We start from the raw sequence: 27,279 nt of genomic DNA, 5'->3' as shown, positions 1-27,279 counted from the left end.
CCTTTTCCCTTCTGCTGTGCACCAAGCACCTCGGACCCGCTCTGCCATTCTGCTCAAACACATCCCTCTCTTTTCCTCCACTGCATTTCAAACTGCAAGTGTGGCCTTCACGTCTTTCCCGCTCAATCTCCTCCGGCCTCTGCAGCAGCGCTCCGCCCCCCAATACGCTACTAGCCAAGACATCCTTGGACAGGTCAGCCTTGTCTCCTAACACAGACTCCACGCTCAAGTGTCCTGGCCGGACTGGTCTTCGCAGCCCTCCCTCGCCGTCCTCCTGCCTCTGAGGGTTCCCACTCTGTGCCTGGCTGAGGTGCTTCCTCCACTGCCTCCAGCCGGCTAGGGAGCGCACCTAGCGTCTCCTGGCTGTCACCGAGGCTCCAGATGTCCCTGACTCAGGTCTACTCCTTAATCTATCTAGGCCTTTTCTGTGATCTCTGCACAACTTCAGTTAAAGGTCTACCATAAACTCCACGTGTCTTAAATCAAATCTCATCTCCCTCCGCAAAACTGCCTGTCACCCCTGCTTCCTCACTGCTCGAAGGTGGCACAGGTTTTGTTTCAGACACTCGAATCTGGAACAGGTCTGAAAGAAATCTGTGATAATGGAAATGCTTTGTATCTGTGCTGTCCATTATGAGCTACTAGCCACATGTGGCCACTGAGTACTTGCAGTTTGGCTAAAATGATATGTTTTAAATGTTAATTTAAAATAACTTGAAATTAAACACATGCGCTTAGTGGCCACTGTACTGGATGGCACAGTTCCAAGCTCACCCTCTCTTCCTGCTCCCGATTGTCCCACCTCCAGTGCCCTGTCCGTTTTAAAGGCATCTTTGGCCCACGTTAGTTTCGGTTCCTCTGATCTGTTCCCACTGCTGTATTAACTCAGACCTGGAGAAATGCAAGAGGCCCTACCCAGCCCTGTGTCCAGCCCTGTCTTACCAAATCCGTCCAACCCACAAGAACATCAAACACATTTCTAACTGAGAAGTTTAAAATGACTTCTTGCTAATCAAACAAAGAAGAACTTCTGGGCTTAATGTTCAGCCCCGCATCAGACCTCCTCCGGCAGAGGTCTAGTGTGCGTAGGGTTCCCCTCCACCATGAGGCATCCTGACCAGCTCCGGATTGTTGCCTATCACTACGCTCGTTTCTGCCCCTGGACCGCCTCTCTTTTTCTGTAAATCCTAAACCATCTGGAACTTTACTCGTAAATTCCATCTTTTACCAACCCTTGCCTTACTAACCCCACATTCTATCCTCTGAAATCCTATAGTACTAACTGTTACCTAGTAGCATTAGCCTTTTGTTGTACATGGGTTCATTATAGATCCTCAACAAGATCAACTACATTGCTTTGTATGATTTATGGGGAGGCAGCTGCACTGTTGACTGGCTCTCAGGTGATTTAAATGTATGCTCACAGGGTGGCTAATCACACAATTTATCTTTGCTGATCTTTAATAAGGAAACTAGAAAGACAGGGGTAAGACAGTTTGGTACAACAAGTTGGGCAGGTTTCCATGGTGGTTTGTCAAGCTTATCTTACACGATTAAACCATAAACCAGTGATTACAAGGCAAACAGTTATGCTGTACAACCTGTTAGCACTAGAGCGGAGAGCACATTAACATTTAAATCACCAGAGAAAAAACTGCCTCCAGCCGCAGTCTAACAACTAGCAACAGAATTAGTTTCAAATGCAAACTAAAAGTGGCCGCATAACTCCCAAGTATCTAACATCAAAGTACTTACAGCCTGAGCAGATAATCACACTGTATGAAAGGAGTCTACACTTACTGGTCAATAGAAGTACAAAAATCTTAAAAGGTAGTTCACAGGGCTCCTTGAAGAAATGGCTATTTTCAGGTCTCAGAAAGAAACCCATACAAAATAAGCAAGGACCGAGCACCAGAAAGCAAGAAGCAAAGACTATGCATCTGCTAGAAGGCACGGGAGCAACAGGAAGGGGGAGCTCTCAGCGGCCCAGGACGGGGCAGTGTGGACACAAGATCTGGCCATGGTAACTGAAATGGGCTGAAACACATTAAACTTTTTTTTTTTATTTTTTTATTTTTTTTTCTGAAGCTAGAAACGGGGAGAGACAGTCAGACAGACTCCCGCATGCGCCCAACCGGGATCCACCCGGCACACCCACCAGGGGGCAACGCTCTGCCCATCAGGGGGCGATGCTCTGCCCCTCCAGGGCGTTGCTCTGTTGCGACCAGAGCCACTCTAGTGCCTGGGGCAGAGGCCAAGGAGCCATCCCCAGCGCCCGGGCCATCTTTGCTCCAATGGAGCCTTGGCTGCGGGAGGGGAAGAGAGAGACAGAGAGGAAGGAGAGGGGGAGGGGTGGAGAAGCAGATGGGCGCTTCTCCTGTGTGCCCTGGCTGGGAATTGAACCCGGGACTTCTGCACGCCAGGCCGATGCTCTACCACTGAGCCAACCGACCAGGGCCCACATTAAACATTTTTAAAAGTTATTGTGCACATTGAATGTATTTTAAAAAAACCAGAACCTTGAGTTCATAATGACCAAAGTAAAAGAATAGAGGATAAAGAACATGTTAAATATTTGATTTTTACCACGTACAAATAAAATGACCCAGCTTCTTTAACAAAAAAATGCTGTATTTTTAAAATGGGGGCAGGAACTACCATAGACTAGAAGAGAGTTCAGAATCCTATCAACCAAATTCAGTTGGTGGGCTTTGCTTGGAACCTGATTAAACAACCTAATCAAAAAAGTGACATTTTTGTGTCAAAAAATCAGGAAATCTGAACACTGAGCATTAGATAACGTTAATCTGTAAGTGGTATTGTGATTATGACAAAAAAAGAAATTCCTTAGCTGCACCACCTACTTACTGGGGGTGCAGACTGAAGTGACGTGTGAGGGAGAGGTGGAGGGACCCCAGTAACGAACCCCACGTGGTCTAAGAGCCGTGGGAGCAGGGCGCTGGGCCGAGAGGGTTTGCTATCCTCTTCTCTCCGCTGGATGTGCCTTTTCCAGTCAAGGCTTGAGGGAAGGGAGATGGGTTTTGTTGGGTCCCCACACCAGTAGCATCTCCTCCTCTCCTTTCCACCTGAGGTTTCTGCTCTGGCTAGCTTGGAGAGCTTTAAACTTTTAATTTAAATAGTATCTCAAAAAAATTTTCCCCATTGACTTGAGAGGAGGTCGGGAGGAGGAAGGGAGGGAGAGAGAGAGAGAGAGAGGGAGAAAGAAAGAGAGACAGGAGAAAGAGAGACAGAAACATCAATTCCTTGTTCCACTTAGTTGTGCACTCCCCCTGGTGTTCTGTAAGTGCCCTGACTGGGGATCAAACCCATGACCTTGATGCACCACCATGACGCTGTGTCCACTGAGCCCCTTGGTGAGGGCCTTTAAACTGTATCTTAATATTCTTACTTACATGATGTTTAATAAAGCTCCTACCATACCCCTGGCTACTCTAAAGTGAAAACGTGGGCAGAAGTAACTAATTTATAGATTTTAATGACGGCTTTCCATGGAGAAGGAAATGACTGCTTTAACAATCCACAAAGGCTCTTGGAAAGCTGCTCGGAGAACAACAATTCACACTCCTACGTGTTTACACACACCACTCTGGACTGACACAACAAAAAAGCTAGCTGCCAAACGTTCTGTATGCTAACATCTGAAGAAGGACAGAGAGTCAGAAATAGAAAAGAGGAAACAAAACACTGGCATCCAACGCACGCACTGACTCACACTTTGTCCAAGCACGTCTGAACCGGGCGAGTGCTAACCCATAGACCAGGCCTCCGAGAGAGGCCAGCTGGCGAGTCCGGGCCAGGAGAGCAAGCTGATCCACGCCGCCGGCCCTGCCAGGAAAGTGCCAACCGAACAGAACACCGGTGCTGGGCCCACGGCCGTGCCCCACACCCGCTGGCCTACGTGCGGCTGTGAAACAACAGGAAGGGAGCTACCCTGCCACTCAGGGGGCTCAGTGATGAGGGAAAAGAGAATCTGTCTTGTTTTGAAGTTTAAATTTTTAGGATCTTTGGATTTTTTTTTTTTTTGAAACTGACAAATTAGCCAAACATAAATGACTGCTTGGTCCAGTAGCAATTCCAGGGAAATGCACTGTGAATTACCAGGTGGGTGGGCTAGCGAGTGGACACAGGTAAGCAGGCAAAGGGCACTACTTCATAAACGTGCTCTCTGCCGACTGAAGTCAGGCTCTGTGGCGTCCCCACTCCGTTCACTGGGCTTTCCTGCCTGCTCGTGTGCATGTCCACCCAAAGATGCCTTCATCTGTGTACTTAAACTGACATTTCACACACCCAAGCTTCTTAAATCTTAGAGAACAGAAATAAGACCACAGAGGACTTTTGTCTTCAGCCACGTATGATTTGAAAATTTCAAGGCTCATGATTCACCTACCTTTAAACTTCCATGGGCATTTTCAAATTCAATTTAGCTCATAGGCTGAATGGTAAGAAGGGAAATGTGTTCAAGATCTACAGAAAAATGAGCTGAGCGAACCGCAAAGAAAATGCTTCCTCACATTCCCCGAGCCTGTTTTCACCCAAGGCCATCTTTCCTTTTTATTTTTCAACTGAGAATATAAATGTTATTACATTGTACATACCCTTTCAATAACATGAACAAAATATTCTGTTGGGTGCAGATGTATTCAACAGTAGGAGTTCTCGTACCAATTTGTCTTCTGAGAATATTGTTGAAAATTTGAGCCACATCTTTTTTGCCCTATTAGGAATACAATTATTAAAATATTTACCTGACTAAACATCGAAAAGCCTACCCACCCTCCCAGATCAACTCAAATCAAGGCATTGCATATTTATAATTATGGCTGAATATACGACTTTAAGACATTCACAGATATTACTTTATTTCTTAATAATTACAAATTCTAAGTTTTAACAGTACATATACTATTTTAACCTGAGCAATGTGTCAACAGAGTGAAACATCTATATAATTTTAACCATTTCTAATTCTCAGAATAATGCTGATTCAGATATGAAAAACAAAACCTGGCTATATATTTACAATGTTCAGGGATCTGATTTCCACCCAAACGGAACAGGTAGCCTAAGCAGGATGCTTGTGCTGTAAACACTACACATACTTTCCTGTAATACTGATGATAGGAGAAACTGTAATAAAAATGAGAGAATTTGTAAGAAGCTGGGCTTTAATGGTAAGTAGACACATGCCGCTACTAAACTAGGCCTTCTTAGGAAGGACTTGATATAGATAAATAATGAAGGGGCTAAGAATCACATGCTGCAGTATGCAGAGGTCAGAATTACACCACTGAACTCACTGAACAAAACAGATGGACATTACCACTCCCCTGTGAACTGTAAGAGCCGCATAAGAAAGTAACAAACGCAGCACTGGATGCCAAGAGATGTTTTGGAACAGCCACTTGTGAAGAGGCTGCCAAGCCTGCAGGAGGCTGAATGAACGACAGCTCTCCAGTGCCACAGAGCGCCCGGGCCCACGCCGGGGCCCGCACTAGGTCAGAGCAGTAAGAGCAATACTAAGAATACTAAGTCTCAAGGGCACACACTTCTTTTAAATTCATGTCTCTAAGATATCAAGTGAATATTAATTAAATTCAGTGACCAGGTTTGGGAAGGGGACTGGTGAGCAAAAGAGAAGGAGCTGGATACTCCACCGCACCCCCAACATCGCATATTTAAAAGCTATGGTTGAAATTTGCTACACTATTAAAAATATATGAAATCAGCTATGTAAATGGAAATAGCATAGCTCTAAATTTTTATTCTTTCATTATCAATTATTATATTCAAGTAACCTATGAACCTCACCCTCATGTCCCTCTCCAAAACTGAATCGAGCTAAATGTCTGCCACTTCTCCCCAGTGTTTCCAGCATCCAGCTGCTCAGGATGAGAGCACGGGGCTGAAAACCAAGGACACCTGTGACGGAGTCAAAGAACCACGACCGTGCCACAGGCCCCTCGTTAAAACCCCCACAAGCTTCTCGGACTGGTATCCAGGACCGCTGCTCTGTGTTACCCTGACTCAACAGCTAACTTGGCACACGAAATAGCCAGCTAACTGGGCACGACTAGCTGCATGAGCTTGGACAGCAACCTCAAATGCCTGCCCGCGCTGAGCAGGAGACGCACACGGAAAAGCGAGGCCGGCTCGCCGGCATCATGGGCAAGGCTCCTCTGCTCCAGCGGAGTGGCCGTGTGGGACCACAGGCTTGATGTATGTGACCCGAGTCAAAATGTTCAGGAGAAGCCAGAAATTCAAAATTGCGCATGAAATCTCCAGCTAGTTCAACGACACACTAATTGAAACATTTAAAAGCAGTGTCAAGCAAAACACATGTGATCTCTGCTGTAATGAATTTTCAACAGGTAAAAACAAAAACCAAAAAAAACAAACATAACTGGATGTTCTCGGAGATCTCATCTACATCTAAAATTCTAACATTCTAAGGTTGTCTTTAGATGGTTTATTCCGAGAACCAAGGACCAGTAAATTATGTAAAATAAAACAGCAGCCGTTTAGTAAGTACAGCCTAAATGAAAGGGCATAACAAATAGCTAGGAAAGTGCGCCGTGATGTGGGAGATGTGGGGTGGAAGCCTGGCCTGAGCCTCCGACCCCGAGGCCCTGCCTGGCTCTGCTCAGGGGGAGGCGGCCTGCACATGCTTCTAGCCAGCAACCCGGCCAGAGCCCGGCAGGAGTCCTCAGACTTTCCAAAGGAGAGAACACACGGAAAAGGACCGTGGACAGGGTGCTGAGGCAGATTTCTTACCTCGAAGTCGATGAGCTGCAGGTCGGCGACCAGTGTGCCCAGGAGCCCGCTGTTGTAGAGCTCCTGAGCGAGCTGCGCCACGGCCTCCGTCTGCGGCTCCTTCTCGTTTGTGCCGTAGAGAATTTCTTTCATGGCAACCAGATTTTTGGAAACTTCTTCTGTGGCCTGATTTTGGGGGAGAGGAGAAAAACAATTCAATTTAACAAACATACACAGCACACCCTTATTTGTGAAATACCTTTGCTACCTATTATAAACCCACGGACCCATGTACAAGACACCACGACGGACAAGCCCCAAGCTGCCCTGAGGAGCTTAACACTGTGCATGTGTGTACACGTGTGCGGACCAACTCACACGCTGGCAGGGAGGACGAGCAGGGTCACAGCATGCACACTGGAGCACCGGCAGACACAGAACTGGGAGAAGAGCATCAATTCTGCCATCCAGTGGGAGGGAAACAACACGGAAATGGCACTGGCGCTGACCCAGGGACAGGAGACACCAACAGGCTGGAATAGGGGGAGGAGATGGAGGGCCAGAGCTGGCAGGCGCCAGGGACGCGGGGCGGGACAAGCACAGGGCCTTCAGGGAAGAGTGGGGGGCGGGGGTGCACAGGAGTGGCGGCCGACAGGGAAGCCCACAGAGGCTTTGAATGCAAAGGTAAAATGTTAGCAATAAAGAAAACATCACTAAAGAGCTTCCACTTCTAGTCAAGATTGAGAAATGGGCCAGATTTTACTTTTCCCCATGAAAAAGATAAAAGAAATAGAAAATTACAAAGCAGTAAATTTTAAACCCTGAACTTCCAGCAGCATAGGACCGTGACCCTGGCAGATGGGAGACGGATGCAGCGACCCTGACATGCCTGAGCGCACAGCCTGGAGAGCATGTCCAGGCCGCAGAGCGGGGAGGGCAAGTGGGCAGAATAGGTGGCCTCTGTGCGCCGAGCCCGAGCCGACAGAGCTGGGCATTGGCGGGGCCGAGGGGACGACTGCCTAGGCAAAGCAGGGCAGCAGAGACGAGGGAACACACGGAGGGACCCAGCGGCTGGCAGAGACTCTCTTGCTTCTTCCCTGATCGCTGCTCGGCACACGCATGTGAGAAAAGGCCCTGGCCGGGGACCAGGACCACGGTGCTTACACGGTTGGAGACAGTCCCTGCTCCCATCCACCTGAGGGAACCCTGTGTGCACAGGGCAGTACGCAGAGGATTCAAAGGGCTTTATCTCACCCATTACACAAAGTAGGCCTAGGCTAAAATCTACTCTGCTCTCACACAAAGCATAAAAACCAGTCTGAAAAGGATCAAAACTGAAAAACAACCAATAATGAGGCCAAACAACCAACAGAAGCAGCCCTGCAAGTGCACACGTGGCAGATTAATGGACAGGGCATTAAAAGTGACTGGAACTACAGTCAGCATGTTCAGGAAAAAAGTGGATAGGCTAAGTAAAGAGATAGAACACATTTTTAAAAAAGACCCAAACAAACACTTAGAAATAAAACTACAATGCCTGAAAGAAAATTTACACTGGATAGAGAATTACAGCAGATTAGGCACTGCAGAAAACAGTTTGTAAACATAAAGACGGCAACACAAACTACCCCAAATGAAACGGAGGGGGAGAGCACATCTGTGGGTTCCAGGCAGTGACTGCAGCAGTCTCATGTATGTGTAACTGACGTCCCCGGAGAGGGGCAGGACTGACAAAATAAATAAGATATAGTAGCTAAAAATCCCCAAATTTGATGAAAACTATAATCCCATGGAGCCTATAAATTGTAAAAATCCTAAGCACAAAAAACAAAGAAAACTACACCAAGGCACCAAAGAACAAACTGATTTAATTCAGCAAAAAGAAAAACTTTAAAGCAAACAGAGGGGGAAAAATTAGAAAAATATCAGAGTAACAACAGACTTCTTGACAGAAATGAAGCAAGTCCAAAGAGAGTGGAGGAACGTCATTCAAGTTCTGGGAAAACACAAAGCAAAACTGTCCTCTTAGAATTCTATACATAATGAGAATCTTCCAAAAACAAAGCTTATTAAAAAGCTGTTGAGACAGAGAAAAGCTGTAAGATTTTGTCAGCAGGAGACCTGCACTAGAGGAAATGTTTCACGAAGTCCTACAGGCGGAAGGAAAATGATTTAAGATGAAAGTTTGCACATACACAAAGGAAGAGCACCGGAGACAGTGATGTGGGTAATGAGAAGAGATTTTCCCCTATTGTTTCTAAAAACGTCTTTAAAGATAACAGGCTGTTTATCAAGCATAAATAGTTATGTATTCTGAGGTTATGACACCTGTAGAACAAGAATATGTGACAACTTAAAGGTTGGTGATGGAGTGTAGTGTTATCAGGTTCTTATACAGGAAGCACAGTAACATTTCTTGAAGACAGACTGCAGTAAATTAACGTTATCTATAGTAAGTCCTAAAGGAAACGCTAAAAACACAAAGAGACACAGCTAATAACCAAGATGACTCACGTAGAGTACTAAAGATATGTGAAAACATAAAGGCTATATAAAAAGCTATTTAAACTGAAGTAGCTATGAACAGAAATCTACTTCAAGGAGATTAGGTAGCAATGGTACCCACAGAACTATCCAGTTCTGTGGTACTCCCTCCTACAACTTTCTATCCTCCTCACCAAATGGTCACATCGCTTCCCTGTAATGTTTTCAGTGTCCACAGTTTTAGCAGACTTACGAGCCAGCGGCAGTGAGGACATTTTTGAACAGGGGTAGTCAACCTTTTTATACCTATCGCCCACTTTTGTATCTCTGTTAGTAGTAAAATTTTCTAACCATCCACCGGTTCCACAGTAATGGTGACTTATAAAGTAGGGAAGTAATTTTACTTTGTAAAATTTATAAAGCAGAGTTACAGCAAGTTAAAGCATATAATAATAATTACTTACCAAGTACTTTATGTCATATTTTTGCTAAGTTTGGCAGAATAAATCTTTATAAAACAACTTACTATAGTTAAATCTACCTTTTTATTTATACTTTGGTTGCTCCGCTACCGCCCACCATGAAAGCTGGAACGCCCACTAGGGGGCGGTAGGGACCAGGTTGACTACCACTGTGTTAGAAGATGATCACCCACTCGTGCCTGCTAGCCTTGGGGCCGCACTGCCATCAGGCAGTGTCCTTGCTCCTCTTCCACAGAAAGGCTCCTCTTTGAAGGCAGCCTTGCCTATCTTCCCTAAACAGTGTTTTCCAGGAAAACTCTCAGCTTCTTTAACTATCCTCCTAAAAAGATAGGGCTCCTGCTCCAACCCTATCCAAAATGGAGAAAGGCAGGAGACATCAGACCACCACTTCTCTACAAATGTCACAAATGTTAATGTAGCCCAAGGTTACCTTTAAGAATTTTTGCAATTATGTCACATAATTCCTTCAAAGTCAGATCTTTGAATGACAGTGCAATGAAGGCTTTAGCTCTTGCTATTTAATTTCCTCTCATTCACAGCCCACCGTTCCACACTGGTGTGAAAGGACATCCAACATACTAGCTATCACTCTCCTGTTTGTGCCATCAGGAAAATCTGATAGGTCTGCTTTCCACAGCTTCAATCATTAACCAAAACGCTGAAAAGGAAATGACCGTGAAGGCAGCCTATGACTACACCTTTGAATCATCACGTTCTTTCCAGTAACAATCTACTAACAAATACTCTTTAGGCATGGCTGTTTAACTCACTGGGGAACATTTTTTTTTTTCATTTTCTGTTGCATGAGGTTTTAGAACTTTTTCTATATATTTCTGCATCGCTGATTCCAAATATGAAATCCATTTTTTTGGTACATGCTCTAGTTTTTATGCAATTTTAATTTCTTTTTGTTACAGTTAATGGAGTGCATTGGTTTTTAAATTGGAGTTAAAGGGCAACGACTCTTGGATTGGACATAACCACAAGGCAATTAATGTTTTACAAACATCACTTTTACATAATTGTAGTTGTTTTTAAATGTAAAAAATTATTATCTGATTAAAAACACCCTCTTATTTTGTTTTAAGATTGAATCATGGCTTCTTTGAGTAGGAAGAATGTAAGAATAGTCCTGACACCTTCTGTTATAAATGTGGCTGTTACACACTCCAATGTCAAAGACGCAATATCTCATCATTTGTGACACGTGCATATATTGCCTATTTTCAAGTTCCCCTTGGCGATCAAGACAAGAATTGGGCTCCTCATATTGTGTGTCATAATTGTGAGGAAATGCTTTGTGACTGGACAAAAGGAAAATGCAAAGGAGTGCCTTTTGGTATTCCCATGGTTTGGCGTGAACCTAAGGACCACAGCAGTGACTGTTATTTCTGTCTGATCCATACAAAGGGCATCGGCAAGAAAAAACGTCATATGACTGAATATCCTAATATTCCTTGAACAATATGACCTGTCCCACACTCTGAGACACTCCCAGTTCCAGTTTTTAATGGTTTTATTTTTTCTAAGGATGAAGAAAGTGAACATGGTGATCAAGTGTATTTTGATAAGATGCATGAGGAAATGGCTATAGAATCTGAAGGGTCTTCTTCTTCTGATGCCAAGCAGTCATTAAGCCCTTGGCAGTTTAGCCAAGCCGAATTGAATAACTTAGTAAGAGATTTGGGTCTATCAAAGAAAGCAGCTGAGTTATTAGCCTCCAGGTTTCAAGAAAAGAATGTACTTTCCCGGTCAGCTAACGTATCTCATTTCAGGAAGTGTGAACAAATTTTTGTGGACATTTTTTCCAAAGACAAATACTCTGGTTAATGTCATGACATCAGTATTCTTCTCAGCCAGCTAGGTGTTACCACTTACAGTCCAACAGAATGGCAGCTATTTCTTGACAGCTCTAAACGGAGTCTGAAATGTGTTCTCCTACACAATGGTAATGTTTATGCAGCGGTTCCAATTGGTTATTCAGCTCATCTGCAAGAAGATTATAATGACATAAAAACTGTCCTCGACTTTCTGAAGTATGAGGAGCATAACTGGATCATTTGTGTGGATCTTAAAATGGTAAATTTCCTGCTAGGACAACAGAGAGGTTTCACAAAGTATCCTTGCTTTCTGTGTTTGTGGGACCGTCCAGCTTGGGAGAAACACTGGACACAGAAGGAGTGGCCAAAACGTGAAGCTCTGGAAGTAGGGATGCAAAATATTGTGAATGAACCTGTAGTTAATCGAGACAGGATCATTTTTCCCCCACTTCACATCAAACTTGGCTTAAGGAAGCAGTTTGTTCAGGCTTTGAATAGAGAAAGTGAATGCTTTCAACATATTATTTCTGTTTTTCTTGCCTTGTCTTTCGAGAAGATAAAAGCAGGTGTATTCGATGGACCTCAAATTCGAACCCGTAAACGTGACGAAGAATTTGCCAGAAAGATGAATAAGGAGGAGAAAGCAGCATGGCAGTCTTTAGTGGCAGTTATAAAGAACTTCCTTGGCAACAAAAAAAGCAGAAAACTATGAACTTCTGGTTCAAAGGATGCTGTTGGCTTTCCGCGACACTGGATGTAACATGAGCGTTAAGATTCACTTCCTGAACAGTCACCTTGATAAGTTTCCCGAAAATCTTGGAGCTGTTAGTGATGATAGACTACTGCTGGAGCATCAAACGAGATTGTCCTCAACAAGTACACAAACGCAAGAGCTACAAATGCAAATTTTTGCCTGAATAAAATTTAAATAAGTTGTGCAAATTTTATTAAAATAAGTGTTTTAATATGTTCTATTTCAAAATTGTACACAAATTCTGATGCAATCATCTTTTAGTGTATTTACGGCTTTATATAAATTATTATATTTTTACAAAGATGATGCCCAAAAAGATATTCTACTTCATTATGTTAAACTAAATGTTAGAAATTTTACAGTAAGATGAAAATCTAAAAATCTTGAATTGCAGAAAAACTGTAGCTTACAGAGAAAAACTAATGTCAGATTTGAGATCCGCACACTCGAATTAGGTAAGAACAAATGTTTTTGTGGATGCAACAAAAATTTTGTTCCTCAGTGAGCTATTTACACATATACATATTCCTAAATCATATAAAAGTGGCTTTTTGTTAAATACTTTGATACAATAAAAATAACGACTCCTTCCATATTTCCTGAATGTAAGAAAATGAAATGAAGGTAATTGAGTATGGCCTTTTTACTAAGCCTATGCTGACTTCTACTGACCATTACTTTCTAAGTGCTTATAAATTATCCTTCTAATATAATAATCTCATTACAAAGCTTAATCAGTATCAATGTTAAGCAGAATTGTTACCCTCTCCAGTCTGTTACTATCCTATTCTGTTAATTGCTCAGATTTCTGACAGTCTGTCATTCCATATACAAATTTTTAGTAAGATTGTACTTTTTCTGATTGAGTAGATAAAATCATTTATCAACACAGATGTTCTCTTAAAATCTAATTACGTGTTGCTTATTTAATTTCATTTTACTAATCTTCATTCTTAAGATGATTCTCTTTGACAAGGAAGAATCTGACATTCAGTAGGCTTTCTGAGCCCAGTGTCTATTGATTTTACCCGGTGACCCTAAGTAGCAGGCTTCAGCCCCCTTCGCTTCTCTGGGTTGGTCAAAGTTTTGAGACTCACAGCAATCCTTCACATGTCTGTTTATACTCTTCTTTGAAATCACAATGTAATTTTAAATCTGAATTCAGACCACACTCTATGTTCTCTTCTGATAGTAGAAGAGGAATGGGGGGGGGGGTAGCTAAAGGGTGTGGGGTTTCTTTCTGAGGTGATGTATGTTCTAAAATTGACTGTGCTTATGGCTGCACATTGTCTGTGACTAAACTGAAAACCACCGAATTGTACACTTGAAGTGGATGAATTATAGGATATATGAGCTATGTTTCAATAAAGCTGTTTAAGAACACAGGGAGGAGAGAACCAAGGAAATAGAAAGCTGCTGATGGACTGAGATGGAAGGCCACCTGGGTTCTGGAAAGCCTCGTCTTCCCTTCCAAAGATGACACTGTTGCCTACATAACAGTGGGGAGGTGGGGAGGAAACAGGAAGGTAATTCCCTCATCTGCTCACTGCTGTCCACATCTACCTTATTACCCCTCCCTGCATCTGGACCCCCCATCTCTGCTCTCTCAGGAACTCACCCATCTGCTCCCTGCTGCCCACATCTACCCTATCACTCCTCCCTGCATCTGGACCCACCATCTCTGCTCTCTCAGGAACTCACCCATCTGCTCCCTGCTGCCCACATCTACCCTATCACTCCTCCCTGCATCTGGACCCACCATCTCTGCTCTCTCAGGAACTCACCCCGTCTGGTGTCTTCTAACAGTCAACTCCCCTCTCCCTGATTTTTTCCTCCATCAGTTTTAAATACAACCAAGATTCCCATTAACAAAATCAAATATACTCTCCGTTGACTCTGTAACCCTCTCCCTAACCAGGTACCCACCAGAATCATTCCCCTCAAAACTTCTGCTTGGATTTGCTAGTCATCTCCTATGCACTCCTTAGCCCAATCCCACCAGGCTCCTATACCTAGTACTTGACAGCTTTTAGCCAGTCACCAATGACCTGCCTGCTATTAAATACTATTTTCAGTCTTCAGTCCATTTGAGCTCTTGGCAACATATGCGGTTGTTGATTACACCCTTCTTTTAAAACCACTCCTCCCTTGTCCTCTGTGACTCACCGCCACCCTAATTCTTGCCTTCCTGTCCTCCCTGGCTGCTCTTCCTATCTCCTTTTTGGCTCATCCTCCTAGACCAGGCCACTTAAATATTGGGGATTCTTCAAGGCAGGGCACAGGCCCTCTTCTTGTTCCATCATCTCTCCCTAGTGATCTCACCCACACCCACAGCTTTAATTAACACCTCCATGCAGATGCCTCATAGATTCCTATCTCTCTAATCCAGTTTTCTTACTAGAACATTCAGTAGCCTACTTGAAATGTCTCCACTTGGATGTCTCGAGGTACCTCAAACCTAACACTTCTAAAACAACTCGTGATCTTGCTCCAATGCCTGGGATTCTTCCCTTGCTCTCTATTTCGGGAAATGATACTACTATCGATGCTCAAACATATATAATATTTATACATGTCAGAAACTTAGGAATCATTATCAATTCTTGCCTCTCCCTCACCTTGCCCCAATATCTAATTTATCACCAAGTCTCCCTAACCTATTCATTAATCCCCGTACTATACCACCCCAAGTCAGAGTCCCCAAAACTACCACCTAACTAGTTGACTATAAAGCCTACTTATTATTTCCTTGACTCCCCTACAAATCCTTCTCCACATCATGCCTACAGCGATCGTTGTATACACAAATGACCATCATTTCCTCTACTTATAATGCTTCAATCACCGACTGCTCTTAGGATGGAGAAAATTCCTTCTTTTCTTAGAAAAGTATTTGTTGACTGATTTTAGCGAGAGAATAAGGGACAAAGAGAAACCTCAATTTGTTGTTCCACCCATTTATGCATCCACTGGTTGATTCTTGTATGTGTCCTGACCAGGGATTGAACCTACAACTTTGGCGTATTGTGGAAATAGTCCAACTGAGGTACCTAGCCAGGGCTAGAAAATTCCTTCTTAACATGACCTAAAAGCACTCATGGTCTGACCTTTCCTCTCTGACCCTACACCAGCACTACAATCTCTATCTGTACACTAATAGTCTCCTTTAGTGTACACAGTCTCCTTTCAGAATAATCCTTGCACATACAGTTTCCTTTGCTTGGAATGTTCTTTGTGCCCATACCCTGCCCCACCTCCTGGCCAACTTATTGTTCCTTCATTGCTCAACTCAGTGATCATTTCCTCAGAGAAGTCTTTCTAGGTAAATTCTATCATACATTCTCATACCACCATGTACTTCTTCAAAGTGTTTCTCCAGCTGTATACAATGCTGATTGACCTTGTCATTTCCAATTAATTTGTTTCCTTCTGCATTCATTTAGGAGCCCAGAGCTCACGGGCACACCATACATGCTTGATGGATGGTTGAGTATCAGCATACTTGCTCACTGGGATGTAAAATCGGGACAAAAACTAGGTGTAAAGAAATGTGTGATACCATGAAGTCAATGAATTCCCCCGAAATGTAGTGCTGATACAGGGACCTGAAGGAAGGACACCTTGAAACCTCCACCAAGAGAAGTGAAGGCACTCTACTGAACAGTTAACTGGGAAGCAAAGGGCCTCCTGTGTCCTCGCAGGACAACAGCATGGCAGTGTAGTCTGCGTATGGGGAGGGGTACTAAAGAGTACTTCTATTTTCATTTGTTGTACTTCACATTTGTTTGAATGTTTTACAATTCATCTTTTACTTTTTTAAAAGAGCAAAATAATAAAGAGAATGAGATAAATAGATTCAAGTGTTCACTATACTGTACTCATTCTCATTTCTGCTTCTTTTTCATCCCCACAAGACAGCTCCCCCCAAATTTTTAAGATTTCTAACAAGTAACTAAGTATTATGTCTATGTATGTAAGGAGATTTATTAACCATTCCTTAAAAAAGAGTGCCGCAGTCCTGATCGGATAGCTCAGGTGGTTAGAGTATCGTCTGGGTACTTAAGAGGTTGCAGGTTTGATTCCCGATCAGGGCACAAACAGAAATGAATCGATGTTTCTGTCTGTCTGTCTGTCTCTCTCCCTTACCCTCTCTCTAAAATCAACAAATAAATTTTAAAGTGTCAAAACAATACAAAATAAAAAGCTAGAGACTGGAGTGGGTCTCAACAGTGAAAAGCCTGACTCAAACTATTCAGAAATAAGAATAGTCTTGCAGACAAGAGACTTCCAAACCTGGGCATTTCCATGGTCAGTCACCATCTACTATATGTAGAATAATCAGCAGATATAAAAGAAACACTAAAATTCATCAACTTTATTACTAGCAGTCCTGATAAGTGAGAGAGATTAAGTTCATATTTCAATTGATGACTTTTAAATTTATGTGTATAATCGCTGTGATTTCTGTTCCCCATTACATGAACAATTATAAGTTGATTAAACAAAAGCTTTAAAAAACTGTTCAAATGTTACTAAAAGGTGATCAGAATAGCTTAAGTCAAATATTTCATCAGAAAAGGCAACGCAGCAAGTATTTATGGAATGAAGATGCCACACACAGAACAAATAAACTTGACCTCCTTGTTTACAACTGACTTGGTTCCCTTCACCAGCATTCACATTAGTGATCCCATCCAGTCCTGTCTCTGGCCTGCCTGCATCATGGTAGTGTGTTCTCTGCCTCTTTGACCACACTGTCCTTATCTGTCACCTCCCTGTCTGTCCCCTCACACCTACTGAGTCAGCTATTCACACTTACAGCTCCAAACCCTGTACCCTTTTCAATCTGCTGAGATCATCATGTCAGCTAATCCACTGGGCTCCTCGAGCGAGCGTGGTACCTGTGCTGCTAAGCCTGCAGGTTCCACGTGGCCTGGGCCCGGGGCCGCAGCGGCAGGCCTGCCGCCGCCCTGGTCAACGCTGGCTGTCCTTCACTCAACACTCTTTGCTCAGGCTCCTGGCTGCTTAGCACAGCAGGAAAAGCAGCGCGCCTGGGGGCCGTGCTGCACTGGGACTCACGCTGTGTGGCAGCCTGCAATCCGGTCAGAAACCTTCTTTCAAACTGGACTGAGACCCAGGAACCCCTAGCAGCAAGTATTTAAAAACTGCTCCACTACCCTCGGGAGACTTGACTCTCCCTCTCTCTGCCCCGTCTCAGATCGCCCACCTTCACTCCTTCCACACTGAGACAGACTTTCCGACAAAACACCCGGCTGCCTCCACCATTTGGTGCATATCTGTCACCCTCTGGCTCAACCCTGAGACACACCAGCACCACCTGGGAGACTAAAAAAAGTTACCCACTCCTCTGAGAGACTTATTAACGACAAAAGGAAACAGTACTTCTACATGGAGACACATCAGTCACGTGATCAAAGTGACCAGTAACCACAGTAACCGAGCTATTGACCTCACTCGCCTCCCGACTGGCTGGCTTCAGGGGCCGGGCAGCACTCCCAGAGTTCCTGCCAGAAAGGCATCACCTGCACCAAATCATGAAGAAACATCAGCCAAACGCAACCTAAGGGACATTCTATAAAGTACCCGGCCAGGACTCTTCCAAAGTGATAAGGGTCTGAAAGGCCAAGACTGAGCATGTTCCGGCTTAAAGGAGGTTGAGACATTCCAGCTCAGTTCAGTGTGCTGTCCTGGGCTGGGGCTGGGCCTGAAAAAGGACATAAGCAGGAAAACTGAGGAAATCTGAAAAAAGGTCTGTGAATCAGTTAATAGTATTATGTTCATGTTTCTCCTGACTTTGACCATTTCACTATGGTTACTATGGTTATGTAAAATGTTATCATTTGCGGATGCTGGGTGAAAGTTACTCCTTTTGTAACTATTTCATAAGATTAAAAAAAAGTTCATCAATCCTCTTATTTTGCCTTTCCTCACAGGTAGGAGTACCCCTCCTCTGTTCCCAGGCTGAGGACAGCGGTGTGGGCCATGCGGCCTCAGGGAAGGCTGCTGGGCCAGACGCTGCGGAGGCCCACCCACCTAGTGAGACCTCAGTTTCAAACCTAGGCTTTCCCACCCCTCGTCTGCCCGCGCCCCGCACTCTCTCACCCTGAGCATCCCTCTTTGTCCTCCAGTGGCCCCGAAGCCTGAGCCCTCACGCCCCCACTCCGCTCAGAGCCTCTGTGCCCACAAACCGTCCCCCCTCCCCCCCCCGCCGCTCCGCCGTCGCCCTGTTGCAGCCCTGGCCCGGCAGTCCTGTGTCCTCGCATCCGCACCCCCCTTCCCCACGACATGTATTCAGGGGCTTTGCAAAGGGCCTGTTTACTCTTCCTTGCACCCTCCTCACTGCAGGGGCTACAGTGGCACTTACATATGGCTTTACCCCATGATTCTGTGAACTGACTTACTTGTCTGGGTTCCGAGACACGGGTGCCACACTCGTGTGGTCAGGGAGCCTCATGTTATGTTCCGTGAGCACAGGCTACCGACCATAGCGAACTGTTTTATGACACCTGCTGTGGGGAGAAACACGCGAGACGAGACCCTCACTGGACTGGAAGATGCCGTGCGTGATCCCTCACCCACGTGCGCACCGCTGACCCGCTGGGGGAGCGGCTCTAAGGAGGGGTGGGCCTGTGTGACTGCACTGAACCAGCACACGTGGAGGGAGCCTACAGTGGGGACACCAGTACAGCAGGTCTCAGAGAAGAGTCTGGGGCTTGGCAGAGCCGAGTCGAGACTCGGAGCTGACTGCCAGGGGGCCAGGCGTGTTAGTCCTACGCCAGGAAGCAAGCCCACGCCGAGCCTCTCCTCCCTCTTTCATCCCTCAGGGCGTCTGTCTCTCCCTCTTTCTCTGAAGCTCTAACAGGCCCTTCTACTACCTCTGTAACTTTCTAAATAAACTTTCCTATATAATTTTCTCTCTTCTTTTTCCAAGTGAGAGGAGGGAAGAAAGAGAAACAGACTCCTGCATGCACCCTGACGAGGATCCACCTGGCCACCCGTCTGGGGCCGATGCTCTGCCCACCTGGGTCCATGCTTGCAACAGAGCTATTTTTAGCACCTGAGGCAGAGGCTCCATGGAGTCAACCTCAGAGCCTGGGGCCATTGTGCTTGAACCAATTGAGCCATGCTTGTGGGAGAGGGGGAGAGAGGAGGAGAAAGGAAGAGAGAGAGAGAAGGGAGAGGGGAAGGGATAGAAAAGCAGATAGTCACTTCTCCTGTGTGCCCTGACCGGAAACGGAACCTGGGACATCCACATGCTGTGCTAACATTCTACCACTGAGCCAACCGGCAGGGCTTTCTCTTATAATTTGAAAAAACAAAACAAAAAATCCCTTATTTTTAAATTAAGTTATTTAAGCTATGGGATCAACTTAAGCAAAAACCAATATTCTGAAGTTCACTCCTAGTACTTATTGCAGTATAGTAACGACAACAGAACTATACTTCTTCAGTCACAGGGTGAGGAGACAAGTAAGCTCTTCAAATTTTTAAGGCTGGTGTCCATAACACCCCCCCCCCCCCCAACTAGAACTAAAGCTGTGAGACTTTCCATTGCTTGCTTTCCTATTGAAATATATAAGGAGGTGGAAAAATAAGCAACTAGCAAGCCAAACCCTGGTATAAATTGCCTATTTCAAGACTTCCAAAAACTCAGTGCCCATTGCTATACTGTTTTACCAGCACCAGTGGCAACCACTCAGATACAAAGTAGTGATGCAAAAATACACTTTCAGTAGACGAGAGGAGATGCTCACTTCTCCACCAGGGCTTCCAGACCACGCTCCCGAAGGGCTCAGAGCCCTTCTCACACACTCCTCCTCTGGACACAAGGCCCACCTCCTCAGCAGATCCTCATGTGGCCTCACCGTAGTAAGCAACAGGTGACAAGGTGGCTACTCACAGATGGAGGTCTAGGGTTGTATCTGGAGGGGTATAAGACTGGGCCTGCCTTCGCCCTCACCAATTTTTAATAGACAAAATTATTAGTGTCGCCTAACCTTAATATATATATAAAGCACGCTTAAAGATAAACATAGCAGCCTGACCTGTGGTGGCGCAGTGGATAAAGCGTCGACCTGGAAATGCTGAGGTTGCCAGTTCAAAACCCTGGGCTTGCCTGTCAAGGCACATATGGGAGTTGATGTTTCCTGCTCCTCCCCCCTCTTCTCTCTCTGTCTCTCTCCTCTCTCTCTCTCTCCCCCTCTCTCCTTTCTAAAATGAATAAATTAAAAAAAATAAAATAAAAAAAAAGATAAACATAGCAAAAGAGTAAAATGATTAAAGTGTAGATATAACTAATTCAAAAATTAAAAAGCATATAAATAACCTTAAAAAAGATAGTCTAGACTAAGCTGAGGGGGCGCAGCAGACAAAGGGTCGACCTAGAATGCTGAGGTTGCTGGTTCAAAACACCGGTCTATTAGGAAGGAACTAGTGGTTTCTGCTCCCAGCACCCTCTTCTCTCTCCTCTCTAAAATCCAAGAAAAACAAAAATCTAAAGAGATAGTCAGCTTCATAATAATTCACTTAAAATGATAAGACCTTTTTTCCCTCCTATCAGAGGCTAAGACTCCCAGACAATACCCTGGTGATAAAAAAAATTGGTACAACGTTACTATTGGGCAATTTGGCGATGTAAAAAAAGCTGTAAAAGGCACAATTCTTCTAAATAACCCATTATTCTTCTAGAAATTTACCTGAGGGAAACAGATAATCACACAAGGATATAACTACAAGCAGTGTCATTTATAGTAGCAAGGAATTAGAAATAGAAGTTACCCACTGACCTGGTTAAATCATGATGTACCAATGAAACAAGATCATGGCAAGCTTTAAAAATGATTCAGTAGATCTAGACTGACATGCAAAGATGTTAACACTAAAATTGAAAACAAACCAGGTTATAGACAGTGTGCTCCTACGTTCACTGCCTTTTCTGCCCCAGAGAGGAGGGGCGTGGAGAAACTGTGAACAAGAATCTATAAGGGTACTCCACCGCGTTGTCATTTCATGTGGTGGTGGAATTAAGAGGGGCTTTGTATTTTCTTTATTCTCAGTTGTATCTTCTGAATATTTTTGGATAAATATAGAAAGCAATTAAAACTGCCCTGGCTGGATAGCTTGGTTGGTTAAAGCATCGTCCCGAAGTGTAGATGTTGCTGGTTCGATCCCCTGTCAGGGCACATAGAGGAACAGCTTGATGTCCCTGTCTCTCCCTTCCTCACTCTAAAATCAGTAATAATTTTAAAAAATCAATTAAAACCATCAGGCTTAATAAAGCACAGCTCTCGAGCACACCCCCCTCCAACCCCACACATACTAATGCCACATTACCAAGAGTGCTCATGAAAAGAGAAAGACGGAGAAATGGCAAGTTTCAGCCTCGTCTCTGCCCTCCACCCCCACCAGCTGATTTCAAATAAACAGGACTTTGGAAACAGATGCTGAAGTAAGGGAGAAAGAATCTGATGACTATTGGGTTCTGAGCCAGAGATATAAAGACATTTCTTAAGCCAATAGGTCAGGAAGAGAGAGGCCACTTCTGGGGCAGAGAAAATAAATTTTGAGTTGAAATGTTTAGTTAGAAGTGATGCTGCAGTATGGAATCACAGCACTGTAAGTGTTGAAAGACATGTCAGAGGTCTTTTAAATCATTAGTTTTTAAATGCTTTTGTGGCCACTGATATTCTAACTCCTTGCTCCCACCTGCCACCATTTTTCAAAGTAAAAATCTTATGAAGAATCCCAATGCACAAATTAGAATAAAGTAAAACTCAAAAACTGATTGGAGAAAGAACACTTAGAACCATGGTTGACCTATTTCTCTACAAGCACTCTGCACATATTTGCAAAACACATACTTTTCCTGCCCCTACTTCATTTCTTTTCTTTTTTTGAGATTTTATTTATTCATTTTTTTGAGAGAGGAGAGGAGAGATAAGGGGGGAGGAGCGGATAGCATCAGCTTGTAAGTTGCCTTCTTGTATGTGCCTTGAACAGGCAAGCCTGGGGATTTGAACCAGCAACCACAGCATTCCAGGTTGATGCTTTATCCACTGCGCCACCACAGGGCAGGTCCCTACTCCATTTCTAACCAAAATAAGATTCCCTGCTACCTAGCTCATCAGAAGTATCAAGTTTCTCTAGACAAATAGGTAGCAAACTTTTTGTGGGTCATACAGTCTGTCACAACTACTCAAACTGCCACCGCAGCAGGAAAGCAGCCAGACTGCAGGCTGATGAATGGGCATTACTGTGTTCCAATAAAACTTTATTTACAACACCAGGTAATGGCTGCCCCAGGCCAGTTTACTGACTCATGCTTTGGAAGATAGTTGGTGGGTAGAGAAGATAGGCCAAAGGGTATGTGAGCCTGCAGTTGCAGACAACCATCGATCCTCTCCATTCTCCCTCAGAAATCTACTCGCATGTCTTGCTTCTCTTTCTCACCTCTAAGCTTTCCTTGTCACCAGAGTCCTCTTACCAAGTTCACTTTCTGTTATTACACCCATCTTCCCAAACTCACTTCTCATCTCATGCCACCTGACTTTGCAACACTGCTAATGGGAACATAAAATGGTGCTGCAACTCTAGAAAAGTTTGGTGGTTTCTTATAAAACTAAACATGTGTTTACCATGACTCATTATAGTGTTCTTGGGCATTTATCCCAGAGGAAGGAAAACTTAAGTTCACATAAAACTGGTATAAAAGTGCTCATAGCAGCTTTGCCTGTAATAGCTACAAACTGGAAACAGTCTAGATGTCCTTGATGAGGTGAATGGTTAAACATACTGTGATGCATCCACAGAAAGGAACATTACTCAGCAAGCAAAAGGAATTACTGAGCCTCCCACTACTTGATGGATCTCATGGGAATTAAACTGAGTGAAAGAAGCCAGTCTCAAAAGGTTACCTACTCTATGATTCTATTTAGAAAACATTCTTGAAATAACAAAATTATAGATCTGAACAACAGATTAGTGGTTATCAGCAAGAGTTCTAGGATGGGAGAGGAACTAGGTGTGACTACAAGGAAACAGCAAGAGGGGCCTTGTGGTGATGGAACAGTCGGTCTTGAATCTTGATTGTGGTGATGGTTACAAAGAAACCACATAGCTGTACATGTGATAAAACTGTAAAACCACACACACTCACACACACACACTTATCAAACTGGTGAAATGTGAGTAAGGCCTATGGGCTGTACCACTGTCAATTTCCTAGGCTTGATACTGTACAGTGATGTGAAATGCTGCATCTGGGTAAAAGGTACACAGGACTCCTTGTGTTCTTTAGGAAAACTTTCTGTGAATTAATAATTACTTAAAAATAAAGATTTAAAACAAAGGAAAACAGCAACAGAAGATGTCCTTAGCTAGGTATACCTTTAGGTTGTGTGCAAGGCTCTGTTGAATCTACCACAGCCTCCTTCTTAGCCTCACTTCCCACCTTTCATTTCTATCTAGTCATCCGTATTAAGCCACCTTGAACTTGTCAGTTTTCCTGAACACGCCAGACATTATGCAGTTTCACATTCCGTGCCCTCTCATTCTTCGCCTACCAAACACCTTAAAAACCAGTTCCAGTGTCATTTCAAACTTAATGCTGTCTCTAAGGAGGTGCTGTCTTATCCTTTTGATTCCCACAGAATTTCACTGATACCGCCAAGTACCTCTATACCATATAGTATTATTTCCTCTTCTAGATTGTAAACTCCTTAAGATGAGGGGAAAATTTTGACCCATGTGCCCAAATGTATGAGGGCACTAAAATATCTGTCAATTCCATCAAGTTGGGAGTCTTGTGCAAAAGACTGTCATACTATACGCTGTATAAAATTTCCATAGTTGAGATGCAAATCACTGTTTATAGTCATCCTGTTTAGAAACAATTTTGAAGTGATTTACTAAACAGAATTTTCTATGTTTTTGTTCACCATTAAGTTTACATAATTGAATTTACATGTAAGTAGTTATTATTGAGAAATGCCTCAAAGAACCGAGACATTTTTATAGGGAGGGAGTTTAAATGATTTGTTTTGTCTTATATTTTATCCTTTTTGAGTTTCTTCATACCAACTCTTTAGCAAAATAAAGAAAAATCATTTTAAACAAGAGCCCTCTAGAAACATACTTATCTACATATACTGTCTTAAATATCACTTAATCCTCAAAAAGCTATTAGATGACCTCAGTGAAAAAAGGATGTTTTTAAATCAAGGTAAACTGAGATAAAGAATGTGAGATGAAATCTGAAAGTAATACTGTAATATATTGTTGGTGCCAAATATTTGATAATGAGAGCAATTCTAGTATCACATTAATTCCCGTATTAACTTTCAAAAAAAAATCCTACACACACACATGACAAATGACTATTAAAGAAAATATCTGAGTAGTCTCGTAAGCTAAAAGATCATGGACTAAAAAAATCTATTAATAACCTTCTGGTGTCAAAGATTACTCTAAACAAGTTTAGTAACCATGAGTCACTGTGAAATGGCTATGCTATGAAAAGACTCCTCCCTTCCCCCTCGTAAGCATGCCAGCGACCTTATTCCTCTCCTGCAGTGAGTGAATACAGCTATTCAGCACCGCGAACACATGTGTTCACAGTGATGAAGGGAGCCGAGTGTCTGCTGAGTGAGGCAGCCATACCTTTTTATATAGCATGCGGTGGGCAGAATGTATAAATAGTCGCTGCGTACAACCGACCTGGGGCTGTCAGCAATGAAAGAACAAATCCCACCCCACCCCACCCCACTACACCCCCATGCCCCACTTACCTAAAAATAAGAATGGTAAGATAAACCATTTTTTTCTAAAGGCATAAGGAGGGTAGTTTTCAGATTCTTTTAAAAAGGTGTGACATAGTTCCTATGGCACTAATCTATTGCACTATACACAAGTCTTAATATAGCAACTGTGTACTATATAAAACAAGTACAAGTATCAACCTATTACAAGTAAACAAACACTTAAATGTTATATTTATCATCTGTCTACATCACAGGAAATGACTGAGAACATGTCCATGGATATAATGAATAAAGCAGAAATAGGCACTATTCACCATGGCTTTGGCAGAGTTAGGGATAAATATCATTTCTGCCTCTATCTGCAACCTCCCTTTTCCTCCTATTAGATGATCTCCCCAAAATATTTGACTAAGAGCTCTAGGGTTCAATCTTTATTCTTCCTTGCTGCACACCTCCATTTCTTTCAACTATTCCTCATGGCAGACTTTTGAACTTCTCTATCAGCCTGGTCACACCCTTCTCAACCCACTCTAGTTTCTCTACACCCTCGAGTGTGGACTTGTCTGTACAGAGAAGATGATCACTTTGAATTTAAGTAGTATATTTCTATTTTATCAACCTAGGCTTTCCACAGTCTTTCTGGAGGCTCTATTACGTGATGTATTCTCAGGGCCAAAATCTGTGCTTTCCAAGCCACCATTACTTCAGTTTTGGTTCATGGGGAGTCTTTTTATTTTTTTTAACCCTTTAATGAATTATCATTGACATACAACAAGCTACATATATTTTATGGGTACACTTTGATACGCTGGGACTTATTTACACTCATGATCCAACAAGATCACGAACACATCTATCACCACCAGATGCTTCTGCAGTCCACTTACTCCATTATCCCAACTCTGACCCTCCCCCCAAATACCTGCCAAAGCCAAAGTGACTACTGATCTGTTCTGTCATTATGGTTTCCATAGTTTTGCAGAAATAGACCCAAACATTATGTACTCTTTATAGTCTGACTTCTTTCATTCAGCACTGGAGTCCAAGCTGGTGTGTATAGCAATAGTTGACTCTTTTTTATTGCTGAGTAGTATTCCGTACCAGCAGTGTACCCCACCCATCTAGTTTATTTACACACCTGGGCTCTTTCTATTTTGGACTATTACAAATAAAAATGCTATGAACATTTACATACAAGTCTTTGCATGAACATATATTTCTTGTTCTGTTGGGTAAATACCTAAAAGTGAAGTGGTTACATACAAGTTCAGCTTTTTAAGAAACTGCCAAACTGTCTTTCCAAAGTGGAACCAGCCGTTCCAGTTGCTCTGCATAATCACCAATATTGGTATAGGCAGCAATTTCAATTTCAGCCATTCTATTAGTGTGCAGTGGTAACTCATCATATCTTTACTTTGCAATTCCCTGATATTTAATATCTTAAATTTTAAAAATTTATTGATTTTGAGAGCAAAAGAGAGAGCATTGACTTGTTTTTCCACTTATTTATGCATTCATATTTCCTGACCAGGGATTGAACCAGCAACCTTGGCATACTGGGATGATGCTCTAACCAAATGAGCTACCTGGCCAGGGCTTATGATTAACATCTTTTCAAGTACTTATCTGAAATCTGTATATCTTCTTTGATGAAGTATATAGTCAAATTTCCTGCCTACTTTTTACTGGATTATTTGTTTTCTTATTAAGTTTTGGATGCAATCTTTTATCATATAAATGCTTTGCAAAGATTTTCTCTTGGTCTGTGACTTACCTTGTTTTGCATTTAGTTGTGTGATGCATTTTGAGTTAATTTTTATGTATGGCATGAGGTGTGGGATCCTTTTATTTTTTTGCATATGTGGCTATCAAATACATTCAGCACCAATTGGTGAAACAACTATTCTTTCTCCATTTCATTGCATTTGCACCTTTGTCAAAAATTTTCCATACATATGTAGGCTTATTTCTGGGTTCTCTATTCTGTTACATTGATCTATATCTATCTTTAAGTCAGTATCACACTTTTGATTATAATTCTTACAATCAGATGGTATGAGCCCTACAACTCTGTTTTCGTTCCAAGTTGTTCTGATTATTTTAAGTCCTCTGCATTTCCATACAAATTTTGGAACAAGCTTGTCAATTTCTACAAAAAACTTTTTTGGCATTGCAATAAATCTACAAAT

The 27,279-nt window shown here is 43.1% G+C and overlaps 1 protein-coding gene across 3 annotated transcripts in view; it reads right to left on the bottom strand.

The window, feature by feature from the left end:
- Window positions 1-27,279, bottom strand: part of CAB39 (calcium binding protein 39) — an 80,212-nt gene that overhangs the window by 17,729 nt on the left and 35,204 nt on the right. For all 3 annotated transcript variants that reach the window (XM_066345094.1, XM_066345093.1, XM_066345095.1), the window contains 2 exons: window positions 6,793-6,957; window positions 4,617-4,735 (listed from right to left, as the gene is read on the bottom strand). In XM_066345094.1, coding sequence (XP_066201191.1) covers window positions 4,617-4,735; window positions 6,793-6,957 — 284 coding nt within the window. The remainder of the gene's footprint in view (window positions 1-4,616; window positions 4,736-6,792; window positions 6,958-27,279) is intronic.

This window comes from Saccopteryx leptura, chromosome 7 (assembly GCF_036850995.1).
Source record: "Saccopteryx leptura isolate mSacLep1 chromosome 7, mSacLep1_pri_phased_curated, whole genome shotgun sequence".
NCBI classification, from domain to species: domain Eukaryota; kingdom Metazoa; phylum Chordata; class Mammalia; order Chiroptera; family Emballonuridae; genus Saccopteryx; species Saccopteryx leptura.
This window is presented reverse-complemented; position numbering and strand designations above follow the sequence as displayed.